General features: G+C 44.8%; 2 protein-coding genes across 8 annotated transcripts in view; one reads left to right on the top strand and one right to left on the bottom strand.

The window, feature by feature from the left end:
* The first annotated feature begins 815 nt into the window (after positions 1-815).
* Positions 816-18,962, top strand: LOC101609203 (DIM1 rRNA methyltransferase and ribosome maturation factor). 4 transcript variants are annotated; one of them, XM_045138976.1, is made up of 12 exons: positions 816-907; positions 1,159-1,232; positions 2,917-3,003; positions 5,637-5,698; positions 5,780-5,873; positions 5,955-6,004; positions 8,001-8,124; positions 10,110-10,202; positions 11,590-11,654; positions 15,905-15,968; positions 17,282-17,388; positions 18,223-18,962. In XM_045138976.1, exons 2-12 carry the CDS (start codon positions 1,164-1,166, stop codon positions 18,263-18,265), a joined length of 858 nt encoding a protein of 285 aa, XP_044994911.1. In that variant the 5' UTR covers positions 816-907; positions 1,159-1,163; the 3' UTR covers positions 18,266-18,962. The 4 variants fall into 4 exon arrangements, with proteins under 4 accessions (XP_044994911.1, XP_044994907.1, XP_044994908.1 ...); XM_045138972.1 differs by having other exon boundaries at positions 823-962; XM_045138973.1 differs by lacking the exon at positions 18,223-18,962 and adding an exon at positions 17,957-18,083 and having other exon boundaries at positions 823-962.
* Positions 18,963-22,426: 3,464 nt separating this feature from the next.
* The window catches only part of Kif2a (kinesin family member 2A), a 78,588-nt gene continuing 77,776 nt past the window's right edge, over positions 22,427-23,238 (bottom strand). For all 4 annotated transcript variants that reach the window (XM_045138916.1, XM_045138914.1, XM_045138915.1 and 1 more), the window contains one exon: positions 22,427-22,562. In XM_045138916.1, the coding sequence (XP_044994851.1) occupies positions 22,477-22,562 (86 nt within the window). In that variant the 3' untranslated portion in view covers positions 22,427-22,476. The remainder of the gene's footprint in view (positions 22,563-23,238) is intronic.

Below are 23,238 nucleotides of genomic sequence, written 5' to 3' on the forward strand. Positions count from 1 at the left end.
AAACCCTATAAAAACTGTCCCGTTCCTGCATTCGGGGCTCTGCAGTCCTCTACCCCTGTGCAGTGTACGACTGTGGGCCCCAGCACGCTTGGAATAAAATCCTCTTGCAGTTTGCATCAAGACTGCTTCTCGTGAGTGAGTTGGGGTGTCGCCATATCCAGGCAGAGCATGGGGTCCCCCTCCTGGGGTTCCTTCACCTGTAAAGCCTAAGGACCCTGGTTCGAGGCTTTATTCCCCAGAACCCATGTAAGCCAGATGCACAAGGAGTTCGTTTGCAGTGACTGGAGGCCCATTTTCTTTCTATCTCTGCTTCTTTCTCTGTCTGTCGCTCTTCCCCAACAAAACAAAACAAAAAAGGGCTGGAGAGATGGCTCAGCAATTAAGGCTTTTGCGTGTAATGCCCAAGGATCCCGGTTCGATTCTCTAGGTCCCAGGTAAGCCAGATGCACATGGGGGCGCATGCATCTGGATTTTGTTTGCAGTGGCTGGAGGCCCTGACATGTCCATTCTGTCTCTCTCTCTCTCTGCCTCTTTCTCTCAAATAAATAAATAAAGTATATAAAAAAAAAGAAACCGGCACACCAGGGCCTCTAGCCACTGCAAATGAACTGCAGACACATGCACCACCCTGTGCATCTGGCCTTAACCCTAGACCAGCCACTCCAAAGGGTAGTGGGGGAAGCGAGGGCTCCGTGGGGCTGGAGACTACAGTTCCCAGCGGCCCCCGCGCGCCTACGGGGGCGGAGCCTCGAGCCTCGAGGGCGTGGTGAGCGCGCTCGGCCCCGCCCCCGCGTCGCAGGCTGTGACGGGCGGCGGCGGCGCTGGCCCGCTGGCACGTGGTGGGAGGCCGCGTCCCGGGCTCTGTCACTCGGCGGTGCTCACTGTCCACTCTTCGGAGATGCCCAAGGTCAAGTCCGGGGCGAGCGGCCGGCGCCGGGAGCGGCGGGAGCAGCGTGCGGGAGGTGCGGGGCCGGGCCGCCGGGGCGAGCGGGGCAGCGGCCGGGGAGGACGTACAGCTGTGTCAGCCCCCGCCCGAGCGCCCCGTGCGGGCCTCCTCCGCGCAGAAGTCTCCGGCGCAGCCCGGTGCCTTCAGTGCGACGGCCTGGCATCCGTTCTAAAGAAATTAAGGCTGTTCTGTGTTGTCTTGTTTTTCCCCAGGACTCATGTTCAACACAGGGATTGGGCAGCACATTTTGAAAAATCCTCTAATTGTCAACAGTATTATCGATAAGGTGGGTGACCACGAGGAAAGAGAGAGTTGTTGTTTTGTTTTTGTTTTTCGAGGTAGGGTCTCACTCTAGCTCAAGCTGACCTGGGATTCACTATGTAGTCTCATAGTGGCCTCGAACTCACAGCAGTCCTACCTCTGCCTCCCCAGTGCTGGGATTAAAGGCGTGCGCCACCATGCCCGGCAATTTATTTATTTATTTGAGACAAAGCGAGAGACAGAAATAGGCAGAGAGAGAGAGAGAAAGAGAAAATGGGCACACCAGGGCCTTCAACCCCTGCAAATGAACTGCAGATGCTTGCGCCCCCTGTGCACCTAGCTTATGTGGGTTCTGGGAAATCAAACCTGGGTCCTTAGGCTTCACAGGCAAGTGCCTTAACTGTTAAGCCATCTCTCCAGCCCTCCACCTTATTTTTAAAAAATAATCTTGTGGGGCTGGAGAGATGGTTTAGTGCTTAATCGCTTGCCTGCGAAGCTTAAGGACCTCAGTTCAAGGCTCGATTCCCCAGGACCCACGTGAGCCAGATGCACAAGGGGGTGCACGCGTCTGGAGTTTGTTTGCAGAGGCTGGAAGCCCTGGCGCGCCCATTCTCTCTCTCTCTCTGCCTCTTTTTCTCTCTCTCAAATAAATAAATAATAAAAAATAAAAAATAGTCTTACGTATTTATTTGCAGGCAGAAAGAGAGAGAGAAGAGGGACACACAGAGTGTGCCAGGGCCTCCAGCCACTGAGAATGGATTCCAGATGCATGCACCACTTTGTGCATCTGGCTTTACATGGTTACTGGGGAATCCAACCCAAGCATTTAAGCTTTTCAAGCAGGTAACTTTTTTTTTTTTCAAGGTAGGGTCTCACTCTGGCTCAGGCTGACCTGGAATTCACTATGTAATCTCAGCAACTCTCAGCAATCCTACCTCTCTCCGGGAGTGCTGGGATTAAAGACGTGCGCCACCACACCCTGCTCTCAAGCAGGTATCTTTAACTGCTGAGTCATCTCTCCAGCCCCAAGAACTGAGAACTCTTAGTCTAGCATGCCCGTTCTTAGACAAGTTCATTACATGACCTTTCACATTTGAATTTGTTCATAGAACTAGACTGGGTAACAAGAGGTTACGGAGTCTCTTTCCAAGGTAGAAAGCTGGGGGCTAATAATGGAACTGCTCCTTTTCTGATTTCATTCATTGAGTAGTATTTCTCTGGGGTAGGAAATATCTTAGATTTTCATTTTCACCTAAAGTTAAAAAAATACGCGGGGTGTGGTGGCACACGCCTTTAATCCCAGCACTGGGGAGGCAGAGGTAGGAGGATCACTGTGAGTTCAAGGCCACCCTGAGACTGTAGCGTGAATTCCAGGTCAGCCTGGCCTAAAAAAAAAAACAAAACTTTTGTTGCTGGGCGTGGTGGCACACTTTAATCCCAGCACTCGGGAAGCAGAGGTAGGAGGATCATGGTGAGTTCAAGGCTACCCTGAGACTACATAGTGAATTCCAGGACAGCCTGGGCTAGAATGAAACCCTATCTTGAAAAACAAAAACAAAACAACAAAAAGAAGATACTCTTGTTACCATATGAAGCTATCTAAAAATGAAGTCAGTGTAAGATCTCTAAATTGAGCTCTGATGTACTAAGATGGTCTGACATGACCCCTGTTGGAATTTTCCCGATAAAGTGATTGTACTTCTTTGTAGGCTGCTTTAAGACCAACTGATGTGGTGCTGGAAGTTGGGCCTGGAACTGGCAACATGACTGTAAAATTATTGGAAAAAGCAAAAAAGGTAAAAGGGGGTTTCATATTTAATATCAGCAATGACTGAGTAAACTCAACTGTTTGAGCAATCCAAATCTGTTTTATTAAATATATTTATTTATTTGACAGAGAAAGTTGGAGAGAGAAAGGGAGAGAATGGGCACGCCAGGGCCTCCAGTCACTGCAAACAAACTCTAGATGCTTGCGCCCCCTTGTGCATCTGGCTGATGTGGGTCCTGGGGAATTGAACCAGGGTCCTTTGGATTTGCAGGCAAACTCCCTTAACTGCTAAGAAGCCATCCCTCCAGCCCAAATCTTTTTTTATTAATTCCACACACACACACACACACACACACACACACACACACACACACACGTGTATATATATATATAATGTATATTATATGTTAATATAATATACATATTAATATGTATTATATATTATTTTATATATATATATATATATATATATTTTTTTTTTTTTTTTCAAGTTAGGATCTCACTCTAGCTCAGGCTGACCTGGAATTCACTATGTAGTTTCAGGGTGGCCTTGAACTTGTGGTGACCTACCTCTGCCTCCCGAGTGCTGGGATTAAAGGCATGTGTCACCACGCCCAGCTCCAGCCTTTATTTTTTATTTTTATTTCTTTTTATTAACAACTTCCATGATGCAGCCTCTATTTTTTAAAAATACTTTATTTATTCATTTATTTGGGAGAGTGAGAATGGGTGTGCCAGAGCCTCCAACCACTGCAAATGAACTCCATACGTATGGGCCACCTTGTCCTTATGGCTTACATGGGACCTGGGGAATCAAACCTGGGGCCTTAGGCTTTGCAGGCAAGCATGTTAACTCCGAAGTATCTCTCCAGCCCTACCTTATTATTATTATTATTTTATTATTAACAACTTCCATGATTGTAAACAATATCCCATGGTAATACCTTACCTCCCCCCACTTTTCCCTTTGAAACTACATTCTCCATCATATCCCCTCCCCCTCTCAATCAGTCTCTCTTTTATTTTGATGTCATGATCTTTTCCTCCTATTATGATGGTCTTGTGTAGGTAGTGTCAGGCACTGTGAGTTCATGGATATCCAGGCCATTTTGTGTCTAGAGGAGCACATTGTGAGGAGTCCTACCCTTCCTTTGGCTCTTACATTCTTTCTGCCACCTCTTCTTCAATGGACCCTGAGCCTTGGAAGGTGTGATAGAGATATTGCAGTGCTGAGCACTCCTCTGTCACATCTTCTCAGCACCATGATGCCTTCTGAGTCATCCCAAGGTCACTGCCATATGAAAAGAGAAGCTCTTCTACCAAAAAGAGTAGCATTAATATAAGGGTGTGAACATTAAGAGAAGTGCTTGCTGGGCAGTTTGATGAACATAGTATATACATACTTTATTATTTTTTATTTATTTTATTTTATTTATTTGAGAGAGAGAGAGAGAAGCAGATAGAGAGAATGGGTGCTCTAGGGCCTCCAGCCACTGCAAAAGAATGCTAGACGCATGCACCACCTTGTGCTTATGTGGGTCCTAGGGAATTGAACCCGGGTCCTTTGGTTTTGCAGGCAAGTGCCTTAACTGCTAAGCCATCTCTCCAGCCCTAATTTTTTTTAATGTTTACTAATTTACTTGAGAGGCTGAATGAGTATATGGGTACACCACGACTTCTTGCTGCTGCGAACCAACTCCAGATGTATGTGCCACTTTGTGTGTCTAGCTTTACGTGGTTACTGGGGAATCGAACCTTGGCTGGCACACTTTACAAGTAAATGCCTTTAACTGATGTGTCATTTCTCCATCTCCTTAATCGTAAATTATATTTATTTTTATTTATTTATTTTTTAAAGGTAGTGAGGCCCTGCCTCCAGAAGCAGCAAGCACAAATCTGGCAACAAGCATTAGGGACTCTGCCAGAGCTCAGACCTCTGTGCATAGGTTTTTTGTTTTTGTTTTTTTTCCCTAGAAATCAGATCTGTCCCCAAACATACCTAAGGGCTGGGCCCCAGGATCTGCCCCCAGTAACACCTCTTTGAGCCAGGTGGCTGGGGACACAAATGTACAAGCTTTCATAAATGCCTGAAGGGGCTGGAGAGATGACTTAGCAGTTAAGGCACTGGTCTGTGGTGCCTAAGGTCCCAGGTTCAATTCCTTAGTACCCATGTAAGCCAGATGCACATTGTGGCACATGTTCATTTGCAGCCACTAGAGAACCTGGCATGCCCATTCTCTCTCTTTCTCTGTGTGTGTGTGTATACAATAAATAAATTTAAAAACAAAAACAGAATAACCACCTAGGGGCTGGAGAGAGGTGCTTGCCTACAAAGCCAAAGGACCCAGGTTCGATTTCCCAGGATCCACGTAAGCCAGATGCACAAGGTGACACATGCACCTGGAGTTCGTTTCCAGTTGGTGAAGGCTCTGTTATGCCCATTCTCTCTCTATCTGCCTCTTTCTCCCTCCCCCCCTCAAATAAATAAAATAAATTAAAAAAAAAACTGAGTCTATGGGGGACATATATCCAAACTTCCACAGATACAACTGAAGAAACATTGATAAGATTGTAAGAAAAAGTTTAAATCATACAAATCATGTGTGTGCTACTATTTGTTTGATACTCCATTCTTAACCTTCCTTGTTACTGTTAATTTAGGTAGTTGCCTGTGAACTCGATCCAAGGCTGGTGGCTGAGCTTCACAAAAGAGTTCAGGGCACGTGAGTACATGTCATAGAATTAAAGTATTGTCTTAGCCTCATGCTGCAACATTCTTTTAAAGTTTCTTTTCTTATCATCAGTCCTCTGGCAAGCAAACTTCAAGTAATGGTGGGAGATGTGCTGAAATCAGACTTGCCGTTCTTTGATGCTTGTGTGGCAAATTTGCCTTATCAGGTGTGTCCTCAAATGGTCAAAGATGTCGTACTAACTTTCTCAGTGTGTCTTTCCAGAAAGTAACTAGTGATTCTCTTTCAGATCTCTTCACCTTTTGTCTTCAAGCTGTTGCTGCACCGACCTTTTTTCAGGTTTGTAAAAAAATTACTGCCAAATTTTGGGAAGATTGACAGTTTAGGCCATGGACAAAATTAAATAATAATAATAATAAATAAATAAATAAATAAAAAGAATTGAAAAACCACTAGAGAATGTTTATAGAAAATACTGATTTCTTTATAGGGGTGTGTGTGTCTGTTTGGCTTTCTCTCTACATATGTGAGAGAAATGGGCATGTAAATGAACTCCAGATGCATGCACCCCCTTGTGCATTTGGCTTACATGGGTTCTGGGGAATGGAACCTGGGTCCTTAGGCTTTGGCTTCACAGGCAAGGGCCTTAACCTCTAAGCCTTCTCTTCAGCTTACAGATCTTTTTCTTTTTTTCTTTTTTTTTTTTAAATTATTTATTTATTTATTTGAGAGTGACAGACACAGAGAGAAAGACAGAGAGAGAGAGAGAGAATGGGCACGCCAGGGCTTCCAGCCTCTGCAAACGAACTCCAGATGCGTGTGCCCCCTTGTGCATCTGGCGAACCGGGGTCCTTAGGCTTCACAGGCAAGCACTTAACCACTAAACCATCTCTCCAGCCCAGATCTTTTTCTTAATTGACAGAAAATACTTATGGTGGGAGATGTGTGCACATGCCTTTTCCTATACTTTCCTTTTTTAAAATGTATTTATTTATTTGAGAGAGAAAGAGGCACGTGCGGGGGGAGAGGGAGGGAGGGAGAGAATGGTGTACCAGGGCCTCCAGCCATTGCAAACCAACTCCAGATGTATGTGCCCCCTTGTGCATCTGGCTTGCGAGGGTCCTGGAAAATTGAATCAGGTCCTTTGGCTTTGCAGGTAAACACCTTAACCACTAAGCCATCTCTCCAACCCCCATACTTTTTTTTTTTTCACTCAAACTAGGGTCTCACTCCAGCCCAGGCTGACTGGAATTCACTACAGAGTCTCAAGGTGGTCTCGAATGCACAGTGATCCTCCTGCATCTGCTTCCACGGTGCTGGGGTTCAAGGCCTGCATCACCACTCTTGGCAGCTTCTTTTGTTTTTCTGTGACATGGAATGATTTATATCAGAGTTCATTGCACATTGTCCAGGTGCCTACAGTTTTATGAGAGTTTTTGTTTGAGGTATAAAATAGCATCAGAGATACACTTGGAAGGCTGAGGCAGGAGGACTACAAATTTAAGGCTTGCCTGGGCAATTTAGCGTGGGGTGTAGGTTACTGTGGAGCATTTGCCTAACACCCATGATGCCCTAATTCCTAGAACCACACACACAAAGTGAAAGTACAGCTGTGAAAATGCCCTTGTCCTGTCCATTCACCTCTGAAAATATGCCCCCATTCCTTGCAGAAGGAAAACATGACCTACTTGAAGCTGTTAGGCCAAGGGGCCCCACTGCCCCACAGCCTGTCTTTCCAGCCTCACCTCAGACACAGCTGCAGCTCTAACACAATCATAACTCTCCTGGGCATGGTGGCACACGCCTTTAACCCCAGCACTCGGGAGGCAGAGGTAGGGGGGTCACTGTGAGTTCAAGGCCACCCTGAGACTACATAGTGAATTCCAGGTCAGCCTGGGCTAGAGTAAACATCCTACCTCGAAAAGAACCAAAAAAGAAGAAACAAAACAAACACGCCCCCACCAAAAAAAACCCTTAAAAACATCACACACATAAATTCTGCTATAGAACAACTCTGTTTTCTTTTTTTTAGTAAAAAGCGAAAGATTTATATGATTTGAAGAGAAACCGGAGTATTGACGTTTTCTTTTTCTTTTTCTTTCTTTTTCTTTTTTTTTTTGCAGAAGGCATGATAGACTAATGTCGATCTGGAGTAGATGCCCCTCCCATTTTGAACAGTTAGTCAAAGTTGTGTCCTTCTGCCTTCTGATCCAGGTGTCACGAACCACAGATAGGTGTTTGTGATTTCCCTTCTAGGATAACTCACCGTAGTTAAATACATGTAGAGTTTAAACAGATCATGTCTTTTTTTCAGTTCTTTGTGTTTTCTTTTCAGATGTGCTGTACTTATGTTTCAAAGAGAATTTGCTCTCCGCCTAGTTGCAAAACCTGGAGATAAATTATACTGCAGACTCTCGATTAATACACAGCTGCTGGCACGAGTGGACCATCTAATGAAGGTGAGCGGTTTTCATTACTGAAGTAATTTCACTTCCTTTTGTTCATCTTTGTACAGCTGGCTTTGCTCTGTAGGAGGAGTTCCTTTTGTTTTGTTTTGAGACAATGTGTTTAGGTTCCCAAGGGCTGAGATTACAAGCATGATTACATTACCACCATGCCAGCCCAAGAGACCATTGTTTAAAATTTATTTATTCATTTATTTATTTGAGAGAGAATAGGCACTCCAGGGCCTCTAGCTACTGCAGATACACTACAGACGTGTGTGCCATCTTGTATAAGTTCTTACATAAGTACTGAGGAATCGAACCTGGCTCCTTAGGCTTTGCATGGAAGAGCCTTAACTGGTGAGACATCTCTAGCCCAGGTTTTTTTTTTTCCTATTTTTATTATTTTTTAAATATATTTTATGTATTTGAGAAAGAGAGAGAGAAAGAAAGAAAGAGTGGCTGCGCCAGGGCCTCCAGCCACTGCAAATGAACTCCAGACACATGCACCCCCTTGTGCATCTGGCTTATGTGGGTCCTGGGGAATCGAACCTCTGTCCTTTGGCTTTACAGGCAAGTACCTTAACTATTATGCCATCTCTCCAGCCCCTCCAGATTTTTGTTTGTTTGTTTGTTTTTATTTGTTTTTGGTTTTCTGAGATAGGGTCTTGCTCTAGCCCAGGCTGACCTGGAATTCACCATGTAGTCTCAGAGTGGCCTTGAACTCACAGTGATCCTCCTCCTTCTGCCTCTTGAGTGAATGCTGAGATTAAAGTGTGCGCCACCACACCTGACTCCTGGTTTTATTTATTTATTTATTTTTGAGAGAGAGAGAGAAAGAGAAAGAGGGGCAGGTGTGGTGGCACATGCATTTAATCTCAGCACTCGGGGGGCAGAGGTAGGAAGATTGCTATGAGTTTGAGGCCAGCCTGGGACTACATGGTGAATTCCAGTCCAGGTCAGTCTGGGCCAGAGAGAGACCCTACCTTGAAAAATCCAAAAACAGGAAAAAAAAGGGGGGGGGGGCTAGAGAAATGGGTTAGCAGTTAAAGTGCTTGCCTGCAAAGCCAAAGGACCCAGGTTTGATTCCCCAGTACCCACATATGCCAGATGCACAAAGTGGCACATGCATCTTGAGTTCATTTACAGTGGCTGGCGTGCCCATCCTCTCTCTCTCTCTCTCACATAATTAAATACATAAAATATTAGAGAGAGAGAGAGAGGGAGGGAGGGAGGGAGGGAGAATGGGCACACCAGGGTCTTTCAGCCACTGTGAAACTCCAGACAGGTGTGCCCCCTTGTGCATATGTGTGACATTGCACACTTGCATCACTGCATCTGACTACATGGGACCTGGAGAGTCAAACAAGCATTCTTAGCCTTTGCAGGCAAGCATCTCTCCAGCCCTGTTTTGTTTTTTGAGGTGGGGTCTTGCTGTAGCCAAAGCTGGCCTGGAATTCACTGTGTAGTCTCAGGCTGGCCTTGAACTCACAGTGATCCTCCTGCCTTTGCCTCCCATGTGCCAGGATTACAGGCATGCGCTACCACACCTGGCTAGAGAATATTTTTGTTTACTAATTAAAAGTTGTATTTGTGGACTAGAGGGATTGCTCAGCGGTTAGAGTGTTTGCCTGCAAAGCCTAAGGACCCAGGTTCAATTTCTCAGGACCCACATAAGCCAGATGCACAAGATGGAGCATGCTTCTGGAGTTTTTAGAGGCTGGAGGCCCTGGAATGCCATTTTCTTCTATTTGCCTCTTCCCCCCCCCCCCCCCCCGCCAAATAAATGAATAAAACTTTTTTTTGTTTGGTTTGTTTTTTGAGGTAGGGTCTCACTCTAGCTCAGGCTGACCTGGAATTCACTATGTAGTCTCAGGGTGGCCTTGAACTCACGGTGATCCTCCTGCCTCTGCCCCCTGAGTACTGGGATTAAAGGCGTGCACCACCACACCCGGCTCACATAAATGAAGAAAACTTAATTATTTTCTTCTGATTAATAGGTTGGGAAGAATAATTTCAGACCACCACCCAAGGTGGAGTCCAGTGTTGTAAGGATAGAACCAAAGAACCCACCGCCTCCTATCAATTTTCAGGTGAGGGTAAAATACTAGGTCATTGAAGGAAAATCTAGGTTGGAAAATATCTATAACAGCAGAAAAAGAGGCAGTCAACCCAAATGTCCGAGCATGGGAAAACACGGGCTGGGTAGATGGCTCAGTGGTTAAAGGCGCTTGCTTGCAAAGCCTGCCAGCCCAGGTTCGATTCCCCTATTGTAGTACCCATGTAAAGCCGGATGCACAAAATGGTGCATGCATTTGGAGTTGGTTTGCAGTGGGTAGAGGCTCTGGTGCACCCACTCTTTTTCTCTGCACCCTCAAGTAAGAATACTTTATGAAAAGATTATCCAAGCATAGAAAAATATGAATTATGACACATCTTTGTGTTAGAATAGATGGAATGATTGAATGCTAGATAATTACAAAACCATACAAAAATCTGGAAGAGTGATGAAGAGATTGCTTAGTGGTTAAGGCATTTGCCTGCAAAGCCAAAAGACCATGGTTTGATTCTCCAGGACCCACTTAAGCCAGATGCACAAGGGGGTGTATGCATCTGGAGTTTGTTTGCAGTGGCTGAAGGCCCTGGCATGTCCATTCTCTCTCTCTTTCAAAAAAATAAAAATAAAAAATCTGAAAGATTTCTGTGAAAGGCTAAATAATTAGAATACAGTTGCTTAAGGAGTGGAACACAATCAGTTAAAATTAGAGGTGTAGAACTTGTCTATTTGAATAGACACTGAAAACAAGATACAATTAAATTAGTTGTGCTTTATTTTTATTTTTATTTATTTTTTTAAAGTTTTATGGTAGGGTTTCACTGTGGGCCAGGCTGACCTGGAATTCACTGTGTAGTCTCAGGGTGGCCTTGAACTCACGGAGATCCTCCTGCCTCTGCCTCCCCACTGCTGGGATTAAAGGTGTGCACCACCACACCCAATAAATTGTATTTAAAAAAAATACGTTTATTTTAGAGAGAATAGCTATGCGATAGCCAGCTGCCTCAAAACTCCAGACACATGGGCCACTTTATGCATCAGGCTTTACATGGGTACTGAAGAATGGAACCTGGGCCATCAGGCTTTGTTAGCAAGTGCATCTAACCACTGGGCAATTTCTCTAGCCCCTTGAATCTGAATTTGAACGTAATACTCAGACTTGAATGAATTTGGTTCTTTGTTCACATGGGGGACAGTTTTACTTGGTTTTTAAATTTGCAATTAATTAATACATTCAGAGGATGCACAAAAGTACAAAAATCAAGTATGCATCCTAATTTTTCATCTGTGCTGGCCAGATCCAAATAAAATACTATGTTATTCATTTAAAAGTTTCTCTGCAGTTTAGTTATTAAAAATTAACACCTAGCATGCACAGGTAAGGAGTCTGCTGTTTTCACGAACACATCTGTCTTACATTTCAGGAATGGGATGGTTTAGTAAGAATCACTTTTGTTCGGAAGAACAAGACACTTTCTGCTGTGTTCAAGTAAGTGTTCTGCTTAATTTCTGATATTTGAAGGCCCAGTGTTATAGATACCATCTTAGTGTTTCATCCTTTCCCCAAATAGCCACCTGAAAATGCAGATTATTTATGAGTAGACAGACTTCACTTTTTTCTCTTTTTTTGGTGTTTTTGAGGTAGCGTCTGGCCTGGAATTCACTATGTAGTCTCAGGCTGGCCTCAAACTCACAGTGATCCTCCTACCTCTATCAATCAAGTGCTGGGATTAAAAGTGTGTGCTACTATGCCTGGCCCTGACTTATTTATCTTTTGCAGCTTGTGTGTAGCATTTGTTATGTGCGTGATGTATGTGTGTGTGGTGCATTCACGTGTATTTTTAAATGTGCTTACCCCAGGTGCATATCCTGTATGCACACACAGGCCAGAGGAGGACACATCTGTTGTTTTCCCTTCCTTTTATCTTGAGACAGGGTCTCAGTGGGCCTGGAGTTCAGCCTTTTTCACATAGCTGGCTGATGAGTGAGCCCCAGTGATCCTGCTGCCTTCTTCCTGAGCACTGGGGCTGTAGTCATGCTTGATTATGTTCGGTTTTGATTTTTAATTTTTATTCATTTATTTGCAGTGAGACAGAGAGAGAGAAAGAATGACTGGGCACACCAGGGCTTCTTGTACTGCAGATGTACTCCAGATACATGTGCCACTTTATGCACCTGGCTTTTCTGTGGGTACTGGAGAATCAAACCCTGGCCTTTAGGCTTTGCAAGCAAGTGACTTTAACTAATGAGCCATCTCCCCAACCCTTGTTTCCCCCCGCCCCAGGTAGGATCACACTCTAGCCCAGGCTGACCAGGAATTCACTATGTAGTCTCAGGGTGGCCTTGAACTCACAGCAATCCTCCTACCTCTGCTTCCCAAGTGCCAGGATTAAAGGTGTGCGTCACCACATCTGGCAAGCCCTTGGTTTTTTAGGTGGATGCTGGGGACCCTAATTCATGTCCTCATGCGAGCACAGCAAGCTCTCCTACCCACTAAACCATCTCCCTAGCCCCCAAACTTCACCTTGTAAACTAATTTTGTACTTGGAAAGGAGAATGCAATTACAATCCCTGGAGGTGAGATCAAATCAGGGTTTTCTTGACAAAACTAAAACAAAATCAAAGGAATAAGCTAAGCACAAATCTGCTTAGCTTCTGTATGTCTTGAGCAGCTGTGTGCACATGTGAGGGTGCACATCCGAGCTCCTGAGTGTAGAGCCCAAAGGATAATCCTCAGGAATGAATTTCCTCTTGGTTTTTTGATGGGCGCGCCAGGGCCTCCAGCCACTGCAAACGAACTCCAGACGCGTGCGCCCCCTTGTGCATCTGGCTAACGTGGGTCCTGGGGAATCAAGCCTCGGACCGGGGTCCTTTGGCTTCGCAGGCAAGTTATTAACCCCTAAGCTATCTGTCCAGCCCTAAATTTACTTTTTTTTTTTAATATAAAAAAGATTGGTTTATTGTAGTTGAAATACATAAACTGACATTCAAACATTTTAAAATTAAACTTTAGAACCAAAATTCCAACATTCAAACAGGAGTAGAATTTATAGGGATCACCCAGAAAAGTAATTTGTTGTCTAATCCAGAATATTGATAAAGATCATTTAATGGAAAATAAAATATGTTTAGCCAGCAGTTCTATTCTGGCCAACATGTTAGTTATGAATGTGGCTCCATACCTGAGAAGAAATTTCTAAATAAATCTTTTCTTAGGCTAAACAACAAGACCTGGCCTATAATTCAAAGGGGATGATCAGAGCACATCAGTGAACAAATTGTAGGAGTGGGAGCTCCTACTGCTTGTGCTTGCGCCTGGGCCTGAGCCTGCGCCTGCGCCTGCGCCTGGGCCTGAGCTTGTGCCTGAGCCTGATCCTGAGCTTGCGCCTGGGCCTGAGCCTGGGCCTGAGCCTGAGCTTGTGCCTGGGCCTGGGCCTGAGCCTGCGCCTGCGCCTGGGCCTGAGCTTGTGCCTGAGCCTGAGCCTGAGCTTGCGCCTGGGCCTGAGCCTGGGCCTGGGCCTGAGCTTGCGCCTGGGCCTGAGCCTGGGCCTGAGCCTGAGCTTGTGCCTGCGCCTGCGCCTGGGCCTGAGCCTGTGCCTGGGCCTGGGCCTGAGCCTGAGCTTGTGCCTGGGCCTGGGCCTGGGCCTGGGCCTGGGCCTGAGCCTGAGCCTGTGCCTGCGCCTGCGCCTGCGCCTGGGCCTGAGCCTGCGCCTGGGCCTGGGCCTGGGCCTGAGCTTGCGCCTGGGCCTGGGCCTGAGCTTGTGCCTGAGCCTGAGCTTGCGCCTGGGCCTGAGCCTGGGCCTGGGCCTGAGCTTGAGCTGCAAGCATAGGTGTCAGTTCTGATTGCTGAATAACCTTAACTCCATCTGGCTTGGTCCATGCAGATTTGCGTGTCCGAGCATTATAATAATAAACCTTCCCATCTGGAGTCTTATTTTCAACCCATATCTCCTCAGTAGGAGGCAGTGCTGGAGTGCCAGGTGCAGTAACAGGAGGCATTCCTGGTGGAAACATCATACCAGGCGGAGGAGGCATGGTTCCCATGGGTGGAGGCATGAAAGGTGGTCTCTGGAGATGTGGAGGGCCCATAGGTGGGGGTATTCCTCCTGGAGGAGGCATTGGTGGCATGTTTGGATCAAACGGAGGATGTCCAAAGGGGGGCCGAGGTGGTGGAGGAGGGCCTCTCATCATACCGAAAGGTGGAGGAGGTCTCATGAGAGGTGGTGGACCTCGCATCACTGCATTTGGTGGGGGAGCTGGGTCTCGGAACCTCAAGGCCTACTGTTGAGCCATCCTGAGCTCCCCCGGGTTGAATCGCTCGCCGTCCCCCCTCGCCCCCCCACCCCGTCCCCGCCACCTACTTTTTTTTATTTGAGAGAGATAGAGGCAGATTAGAAAATGGGCACACCAGGGCCTTCAACCACTGCAAATGAACTCCAGATGCTTGTGGCACTACATCTGGCTTATGTGGGTACTGGGGAATCCAACCTGGCTCCTTTGGCTTTGTGGGTAAGAGCCTTAACCACTGAACTGTCTCTCCAGTCCTGAATTGCATTTTAAAAAATATGTTTATTCATTTGACAGAGAAAGTGGGAGGGAGAGAAAAAAACAGGTGTGCCAGGGCTTGTGGCCATTGAAAAAAAACTCCAGATGCATGTAACCCCTTGTGCAGCTGGCTAACGTGGGTCCTGGGGAATCGAACCTGGGTCCTTCGGCTTTGCAAGCAAATGCCTTAACTGCTAAGCCATCCCTCCAGCCCCTGAATTTGTTTTTGGTTTTATGAGGTAGGGTCTTGTTCTAACCCAGGCTGACCAGGAATTCACTCGGTAGTCTCAGGGTGGCCTTGAGCTCATGGTGATCCTCCTACCTCTGCCTCCCAAGTGTTGGGATTAAAGGCGTGCACCACCATGCCCAGCCCTGAATTGTATTTTTAAAAGGTAACAAGTACTTTGTAGTTACCACATCTGATGGAAGCTACCAGATTTGTTTGTATTATTCTCTTTTGCCTACCTTGCTTACCCATCATGCATGGTTTTTGCCTCTCCTCACTCTGCTGGAGTAATGTGTCTTTTTTTTTCCTTGTCTATTTTACTATCCCTAATTGATAAGGTGACAAGGCACAGCCCGTGGTGGCTGGGACGTTGGGTGTCTCACTCCATCACTTGCCCTCCTGTTCTTTTTTTTTTTTTTTTTTTTTTTGGTTTTTCGAGGTAGGGTCTCACTGTAGCCCAGGCTGACCTGGAATTCACTATGGAGTCTCAGGGCGGCCTTGAACTTACAGCGATCCTCCTACCTCTGCCTCCGAGTGCTGGGATTGCCCTCCTGTTTTATTTTGAACCAGAGTCTCCATTTGGATTCTGAGTTTGTGGGGCTTGAGTTTCTGCTCCCTGTGCAGCTGACATGACTGGCATGCATGTCCGTACCCAGATGTCTATGTAGATCCAGAGATTCAAAATCTGGCGCTCTCATGTCCGCCTAGGCTTGCACAGGAAGCACACGTAACTGCTGAGCCTTCTCTCCTGCCCTCCAACACCTTTCATTCCTCATCCTACCAAGTGGACATCCACTTAATCTCATCTAGATGTAGATGAAATTTCACACAATACCTGACTTCTCTCCAGCCCTCCAACACCTTTCATTACTCATTCTACCAAGAGGGACATCCACTTAGTCTCATCCAGATGTAGATGAAATCTCACGTGATCCCTGACTTTGGAGTTGTACCATAATTTCTTTCAGATCAAGTGCAGTACAACAGCTGTTGGAAAAAAATTACAGAATTCACTGTTCAATGAACAATACTGTAAGTAAGAATTATCATTTTCAATTGTTTTATTATACTTGTAAATGTCCTTTAGTTATGTTTACATAGTATGAAATTTAAAATTTTTTGTGCATTCCAGTAGGATCCTTAAGAGGCAGCATGTAAATAGGGCTTTTTTTATTTTTTATTTTTGGTTTTGTTTCATTATGTTGGTTTTTTGAGGTAGAGCCTCACTCTGGCTCAGACTGACCTGGAATTCACTTTAGTCTCAGGGTGGCCTCAAACTCATGGCAATGCTCTTACCTCTCTCTGCCTCCTGAGTGCTGGGATTAAGGGTGTGCGCCACCACACCTGGCAATTTTTAAGGTTTGTATTGGAATCTTCCATAATTATAGACAATAAACCATGATAATTCTCTCCTCCTCTCAAATCCACTCTCCATCTAATTTTTGTTTGTTTTTTGAGGTAGGATCTCACTCTAGCCCAGGCTGACCTAGGATTCACTACATAGTTTCAGGGTGGCCTTGAACGCACAGTGATGCTCCTACCTCTGCCTCCAGAGTGCTGGGATTAAAGGCGTGCACCACTGCACCTGGCTCCTCATTCTTTATTTTCTTTTATTTATTTAATTGAGAGAAGGAAAGAGGCAGAGAGAGAAAGAGAATGGGCACACCAGGGCTCCCAGCCACTGCAAATGAACTCCAGATGCATGCGCCACCTTTTGCATCTGGCTTACATGGGTATGTGGGGTACTTGGCTTTGCAGGCAAGTGACTTAACAGCTAAGCCATCTCTCCAGCACCCTCTTTTTTTGTTGTTTTTTTGAGGTACAATTTCACTCTAGTCCAGGCTGACTTGGAATTCACCATGTTATTTCGGGGTGGCCTCGAACTCCTGGTGATCCTGCCACCTCTGCCACCACGCCCAGCTGGCTTACAGTTTTGCAAAGCCTGAAACTTGTACTATTTTACAGTTTTTAATTTTACTGTTTTCCAATTCTAAACATGAAAAAGAGGTGATATAAGTTTATAGTTTCACTAATTAGAAATCTACTTAATTAGCCAGGTGTGGTGGCACACACCTTTAATCCCAGCACTCAGGAGGCAGAGGTAGGAGGATCACCATGACTTCGAGGCTGCCCTGAGACTACATAGTGAATTCCAGATCAGCTTTGGCTAGAGTAAGACCCTACCTTGAAAAACAAACAAACAAACAAAGAAATCTGTTTATTCAAACTACCAAGTTTTCCCAGCTTATTATCACATACATTATTATGTGACTAGCAAACTTAAAAAAAAAAGCCAATATAACTTCGATAAAGATACATTGTTGATTTATTCTGAATCTCAATAGACAGTACCTGAAGATTTCAGCATAGCAGAAAAAATACAGCAGATCCTAACCAGCACAGGTTTTAGTGACAAGCGGGCCCGTTCCATGGATATCGATGACTTTATCAGGTAATTACATTTCTTCACCCTGCTATCTTTGGCTTTTGGTTTTTTGTTTTTCAAGGTAGTGTCTCCCTCTAGTCCAGGCTGACCTGGAATTCACTGTGTAGGCTCAGTATGGCCTTGAACTCATTGTGATACTCTTATCTCTGCCTCTCGAGTGCTGGGATTAAAGGCGTGCACCACCATGCTCCGCTGGGAAGTTTTTTTGTTTTTTTTAAATATTTTTGTTTATTAGAGAGAGGGAAAGAGCAGGTAGAAAGAGAGAAAATGGGTATCCAGTCACTGTAGATCAACTCCAGACATGTGGGCTACCTTGTGCATATATGGCTTATGTGGGTCCTGGGGAATTGAACCTGGGTTCCTTGGCTTTGCTTGCAAGTGCCTTAATCACTAAGCCATCTCTTCAGCCCAGGAAACACAATTCTGAAACAGATGCAGATAGTTTTACTGGCCTGCTAGCAGTGTTGATGTTCATCCGAGCAGCTGTACCTACACTTGACTTTGACTCACCAGGCCAGTTGGAAAATAAGTGTGAGGCCCAAATACTTCCCTTCGTTCTTACTAATCTCCTCAGGGCGCGTTTGCTAACTGAAGTCCGATGAATACATAGATGTCCACAAAGGGAAACAGCGGTGATATCTCATCTGAGCCTTGGTAACAGAGAAGAATGGACATTGAAAGATAGGACTTTTTTTTTTGTTTTGTTTTTGAGGTAGGCTGTTAGAAGTGGGTGGGTGTATGAGATGTGTTCATGGATTAGAATTGGTGAGAGATGTATACATTTTGTGCCCAAAATTAGCTTTTTTAATACCATCCTGTTTTGTTTTTTTCCTTCCCTAGATTACTACATGGATTCAATGCAGAAGGCATCCATTTTTCCTAGCTATTTGGAAAACAATTTTTCAAGACCAAGAAAAAAATAAGTTTGTTTCTAGTATTTGAGAAGAGCTATGCTTTTGTTCCATCGGGACATAACTTGCTTTGTTACTTTTATTTAATACTACTGTTGTACCATTTATTATCCTGTATTTTTAAGGTGGTCATTTCTAAGTATGTAAATTTTTTTTTTCTTTCTCCCGATGTAGGGTCTCACTCTTGCTTTGGCTGACCTGAAATTCACTGTGGAGTCTCAGGGTGGCCTTGAACTCACGGTGATCCTTCTTCCTCTGCCTCCCGAGTGCTGGGATAAAGGTATGCGCCACCACGCCAGGCCCTAAGATTTTTTAGTTTAGGTGTGTTTTGAATATAATTCACAGGGCAAGTACATTTTACACATATTATTCTTCAAGTTCAAGAGCCGCAAGTACGCACAACTTTATACACTTTACACAACTGTTCCTGTTGATTGTAGAAAGGTTTCTGTTTGCTGCATTGTCAACTGTTGAGACCGGCTTCAGGCCTTAGTCTTTGTTCCTTAACATGCTCAGCTGGTCACATATCCCCATACTATTCTTGTTCATATGTACGTGTATAGTAAAGGTCACTTATTATTTTTTTAAATTTTTATTAACATTTTCCATGATTATAAAAAAAATATCCCATGGCAATTCCCTCTCCCCCCTTTCCCCTTTGAAATTCCATTCTCCATCACACTTATTATTTTTGATGTAGGGGTTCACTCTAGCTCAGGCTGACCTGGAATTCACTATATAGTTTTAAGGTGGCCTCACACTCCTGGTGTCCTCCCTCTGCCTCCCGAGTGCTGGGGTTAAAGGCGTGCGCCACCACAGCCAGCACTTAAGTTATTATTTTTGGTCTTTATTCCCACTTGTCCTGTAGTTCTTTGCTCTTGTCTACATCATCAGCTATCCCATCACAGCAGACACCATGAGGATTCTGGTCTGGGTATGTCTCCTGACCTGTAAAAGCAGGATGCTTGAGCCCAAAGAAATGAACCGTAAAATTAAATGTCTTTCCTTAGAGGTGACACAGTTAAGTTAGGGACCCAGAACAATGTCAGGAGTGTTTATAAATCAATCAGGTTGACATTTGTTTGGAGACAGGGTCATGTGCCGATTGACCCGTTGTTCTGTCGTAGCCCAGGCTGGCCTTAAACTCCTCATCCTGCCTTGACCCAGGTACTAGGTTTACAGACATGCCTTACCATACCCGGCTTCAAATAGGTTTTAAATTGCTTTAGAGCTTTCCCACAACTTCCAGATACTTAAAATTCTAGTTGCTGATGCTTACAGTTAAACTCTTTTTAAAACTCAGATTTGGGCCAGACAGATGGCTTAGCAGCCAAAGGCACCTGTTTGCAAAGCCTGATGGCCTGGGTTCAATTCCCCAGTACATATGTAAAGCCAGATGCAGAAAATGACATTCATGTCTGGAGTTTGTTTACAGTGGCAGGGCTCTGGTGTGTCCATATTCTTTCTTGTCTGTCTGTCTCAAATAAAATTTTTAAAAAGGTGTTAGATTGAAGACATACTGTTAATGTATTTTAATAAAGACTTAATAACTTTCACTTATAAAAGAAAGCTAAATAAAACATCTTCATTGATATTTGGCTTTCTTTGTACCTCTAACAGGTGTGTATTAACTATTTAGCTAAGGTGCACTTGAATATACTTAGGAGAGAAGTTACTTGCCTATACAGATTTTGTTTTAAAGAAAATGGGTTTTAATTAAAATTCATATAGTACCATATGCTACCAAATGGTCAAAAGATGTATGGCCACTTTCGAGTCTGAGCAAATATTAAATAAGAAATATTTAAATAAACACTTAAGTTGCAGCAGCCACCTTTGTCACATGAACATTAAATATACTTAAGGGGTGGTTACTGGTCATTACAAAATGATTTTGTAGAGTTTATACTTGTACATTTCTCTTTACAGAAAATAAACGAAGTGTGGTGGAGCACGCCTTTAATCCCAGCACTCAAGGAGGCAGAGCCGTGAGTTCCAGGCCACCCTGAGAACATAGAGTGAAGTCCAGGTCAGCCTGGACTACAGTGAGACCCTATCTCAGGAAAAAAAAAAAAAAAAAATCCAGTTTTCGTTTTCCCCTCTACTATAAACTGCTGCGTTGTCCCTTTCTGACCTTCGGTAACGGTTGTATCTGTTGTGCCTCCTCCTCCCAGAGGCTTTTCTGGTGCGAGTTTTCCAACACCTCAGTCAGCAGTGTGAGGCCGTCACAGGTCATCATTTAGGCAGTACATGTGCCCAGACTTTCAAAGACAGCACCATCCAGTGCAAATGATAGTAAAGCTAATATGCTGTACTTAAAATGAGCAAGTTTGTATTATTTTTTTTCCCTTTGTGGGTCTTCAAGGAAGTTTCACTCTTAGCTCAGGCTGATTTGTAACTCACTATGTAGTCTCAGGTTGGCTTTGAACTCTCTGCAATCCTCCTACCTCTGTCTCCTAAGTGCTGGGATTAAAGATGTGTGCCATCATGCCCAGTGTAAATTTGTAGATTTTTAATGTGCTCTAAAGATGGGTTTGTCTCAGAAATCACCTCTTAAATACCCCCTTGGCAAGTCAGTTGAAATAGTTACTTGTTCTCTCATCTTTGAAATAAACACAAATATAACTGCAAAAACAAAACAAAACTAAGTTCCTTCCAAAACAAAGGTGATTCCATTGAAATACATTATCTCTAAAATCCTTTTCATAGATTTCATTTATTAATAAGCACACTGAAAAAATCTACATTTGTTTTAGAGTTCATGTTTACAAAGATGTCCAGCACAGTATTAGGATTTCTCACAGCTACCCTTCTGAGTTTTATGAATGGCAAAGTACAGGATCTGGCTCATGTTAACTCGGTTCATAGCTTCCCCTTAGTTTGTAAATGAGCTGTATAGCTCAAAGATGCCCTTGGGAGGTTCTTGTTAGTCATCTATACCTGGACTTCATACTGGAAACCAAGGGAAGACTCCTAGAGGTATATAAATCTTTAAACACAGTATTTACACGAAAATTGCCAGTTTTCTTCCTTTAGAGTAGCAGGCTGTAAAAATAAATGCTGCCGTTTAGAGAGCAGCCTACCTCACCAGCAGCCTATGGCTGAGGCCGGCAGATCCTCACAATGAATGGCTAATCCTCGCGTCCTGGGCACTGGACAGAGCTTGGGTGAGACTGGACCTGCCTTTTGTAAAGGTATCGGCTCTCGCGGGGCGGGGAGGGGTCCGTGTTGTCTGCTGGCTGGCTTTCACTTGTATTATGGACTATTTCCAATGTACGTACAAACGCTCATGCATTTCCTTTAACTACATTGGACCTTGGCTGCTAACCAATGAACACTTCAACTTAAGTAATGGTATTGGTAAGGGTCAAATTGCACTATAAGTCTTGTTAACACCACACTGGCACACACACTGTATATATATATGTATTATCCTAAGACAAAACTCTTCTCAGAATTTTATTTTTATTATACACCAACTAGTTTTATATTTTAGGGTTTTTTTTTGCAAATAAAATGCTAAGGAAATATAATTGCATGTTATATGGTTTTAAAATCATAATCCGGGATTCTTTCCACAGGAGATGGAATGGTCCAGCAGCTATGTCCACTGTCACAGGCTTAGTTCCGTTCAATGATAGGGCACATCCTGCGAAATTAACTAGTCACGCACACACACACACAAAAAAACCCCAACCCCCCCTCAAATACAGTAAAAATGTACACACATGGTAATTTACAGTTACAAAGGAATGTAATTGATCGTGGCTGTGCCGCGGAAACCGAGGGTCGAGGCCTCGGCGGAGGCGGGCGGGGGGCTGCGGGGAGGGGGCGGGGCGGCGGGGCACGGGGGCGCATGCGCAGAGGGCTGGCGCGGCCCCTGCGGAAAGGGAGCCAGGGAGCCGGGCTCGGGTAGCGGGCCCTCCAGCTCCCCGCCCGGGCTCAGTCCGCAGTCTTACTTCGCGAGGGAAATAAAATGGACAAGGGTCTGCAAAAGGTCATCACTATCTGGGGAAATGAAACGACAGACTGCCCTCACCGCAAGTGCTGGCCGTGCCCCCGGCGGGGAGCGGCTGCAGGAGGGGCCTCAGAGCGCCGACAGCCGCCGCCCGGGACAGGGCTCGGGGCGGGGCGGGGCGGGAGTCGCGGCAGGCCGGCCGGGCGGGGCGGGGCGGCGCCCACTTCAAAGCGCGCGGGGTCTCTTCGGGTTGATTTGCTTGCTGGCCTGCTCCTCTTCTTGCAGCGCTGCGCGGAAAGACTTCACTTTATCTTGGAAAAAAAGAGAACAACAAAGGGGTATTTTCACTCATGCAGTATGTGCTATACACACCAAGTTCGCTTTTCTAGCAAAACCTATTGTGTCACCTAGGACCTCGGAACTAAAATGTTAACAAGTACTTGTACATTGCTCACTTAAAACCGTGTTTCTCTCACATTTTATAGCGTCCCATTTTAGCCTGCTTGAATCCTTGGGGGAGTATAGACAGGCTTTACAAAATACATAGTCACATCTAAAGGACAATGTAAAATCGACTGTCCTAATACTAGCAAATTTCTACTCATTCCTACTTTACGGTATTTTCTTTCTTTCCTTTTTTTTTTGGAGGTACACTCTCACTCTAGGTCCAGGTTGGCCTTAAACTCACAGCAATCCTGCTACCTCTGCCTCAGGGTGCTGGGATTAAAGGTGTGTGTGACCACAACCATTTTGCTTCACTTTTTATTGTAGTGGAGAACAGTTGTCAAGTTTATTATGTATCCTCCATTTTGGAGACATGAAGTAATATTGGAGGAGAAAGAATAAACATATTTTTATGCATGGCAACTATAATGTGTAAGAACCTGAATTAAAAAAATAAAAATAGGGCTGGAGAGATGGCTTAGCGGTTAAGCGCTTGCCTGTGAAGCCTAAGGACCCCGGTTCGAGGCTCGGTTCCCCAGGTTC

Source organism: Jaculus jaculus, chromosome 20, assembly GCF_020740685.1.
Source record: "Jaculus jaculus isolate mJacJac1 chromosome 20, mJacJac1.mat.Y.cur, whole genome shotgun sequence".
Lineage (NCBI taxonomy): Eukaryota > Metazoa > Chordata > Mammalia > Rodentia > Dipodidae > Jaculus > Jaculus jaculus.

What these genes read in the sequence shown, in the direction of transcription:
- LOC101609203 (XM_045138972.1), top strand. Translation starts at nt 899, where the DNA reads ATGCCCAAGGTCAAGTCCGGGGCGAGCGGCCGGCGCCGGGAGCGGCGG. An exon ending in CGCCTCCTATCAATTTTCAG is followed by an intron (nt 10,203 to 11,589) that starts GTGAGGGTAAAA and finishes CTTACATTTCAG; the next exon opens with GAATGGGATGGTTTAGTAAG. An exon ending in GATATCGATGACTTTATCAG is followed by an intron (nt 17,389 to 18,222) that starts GTAATTACATTT and finishes TTCCTTCCCTAG; the next exon opens with ATTACTACATGGATTCAATG.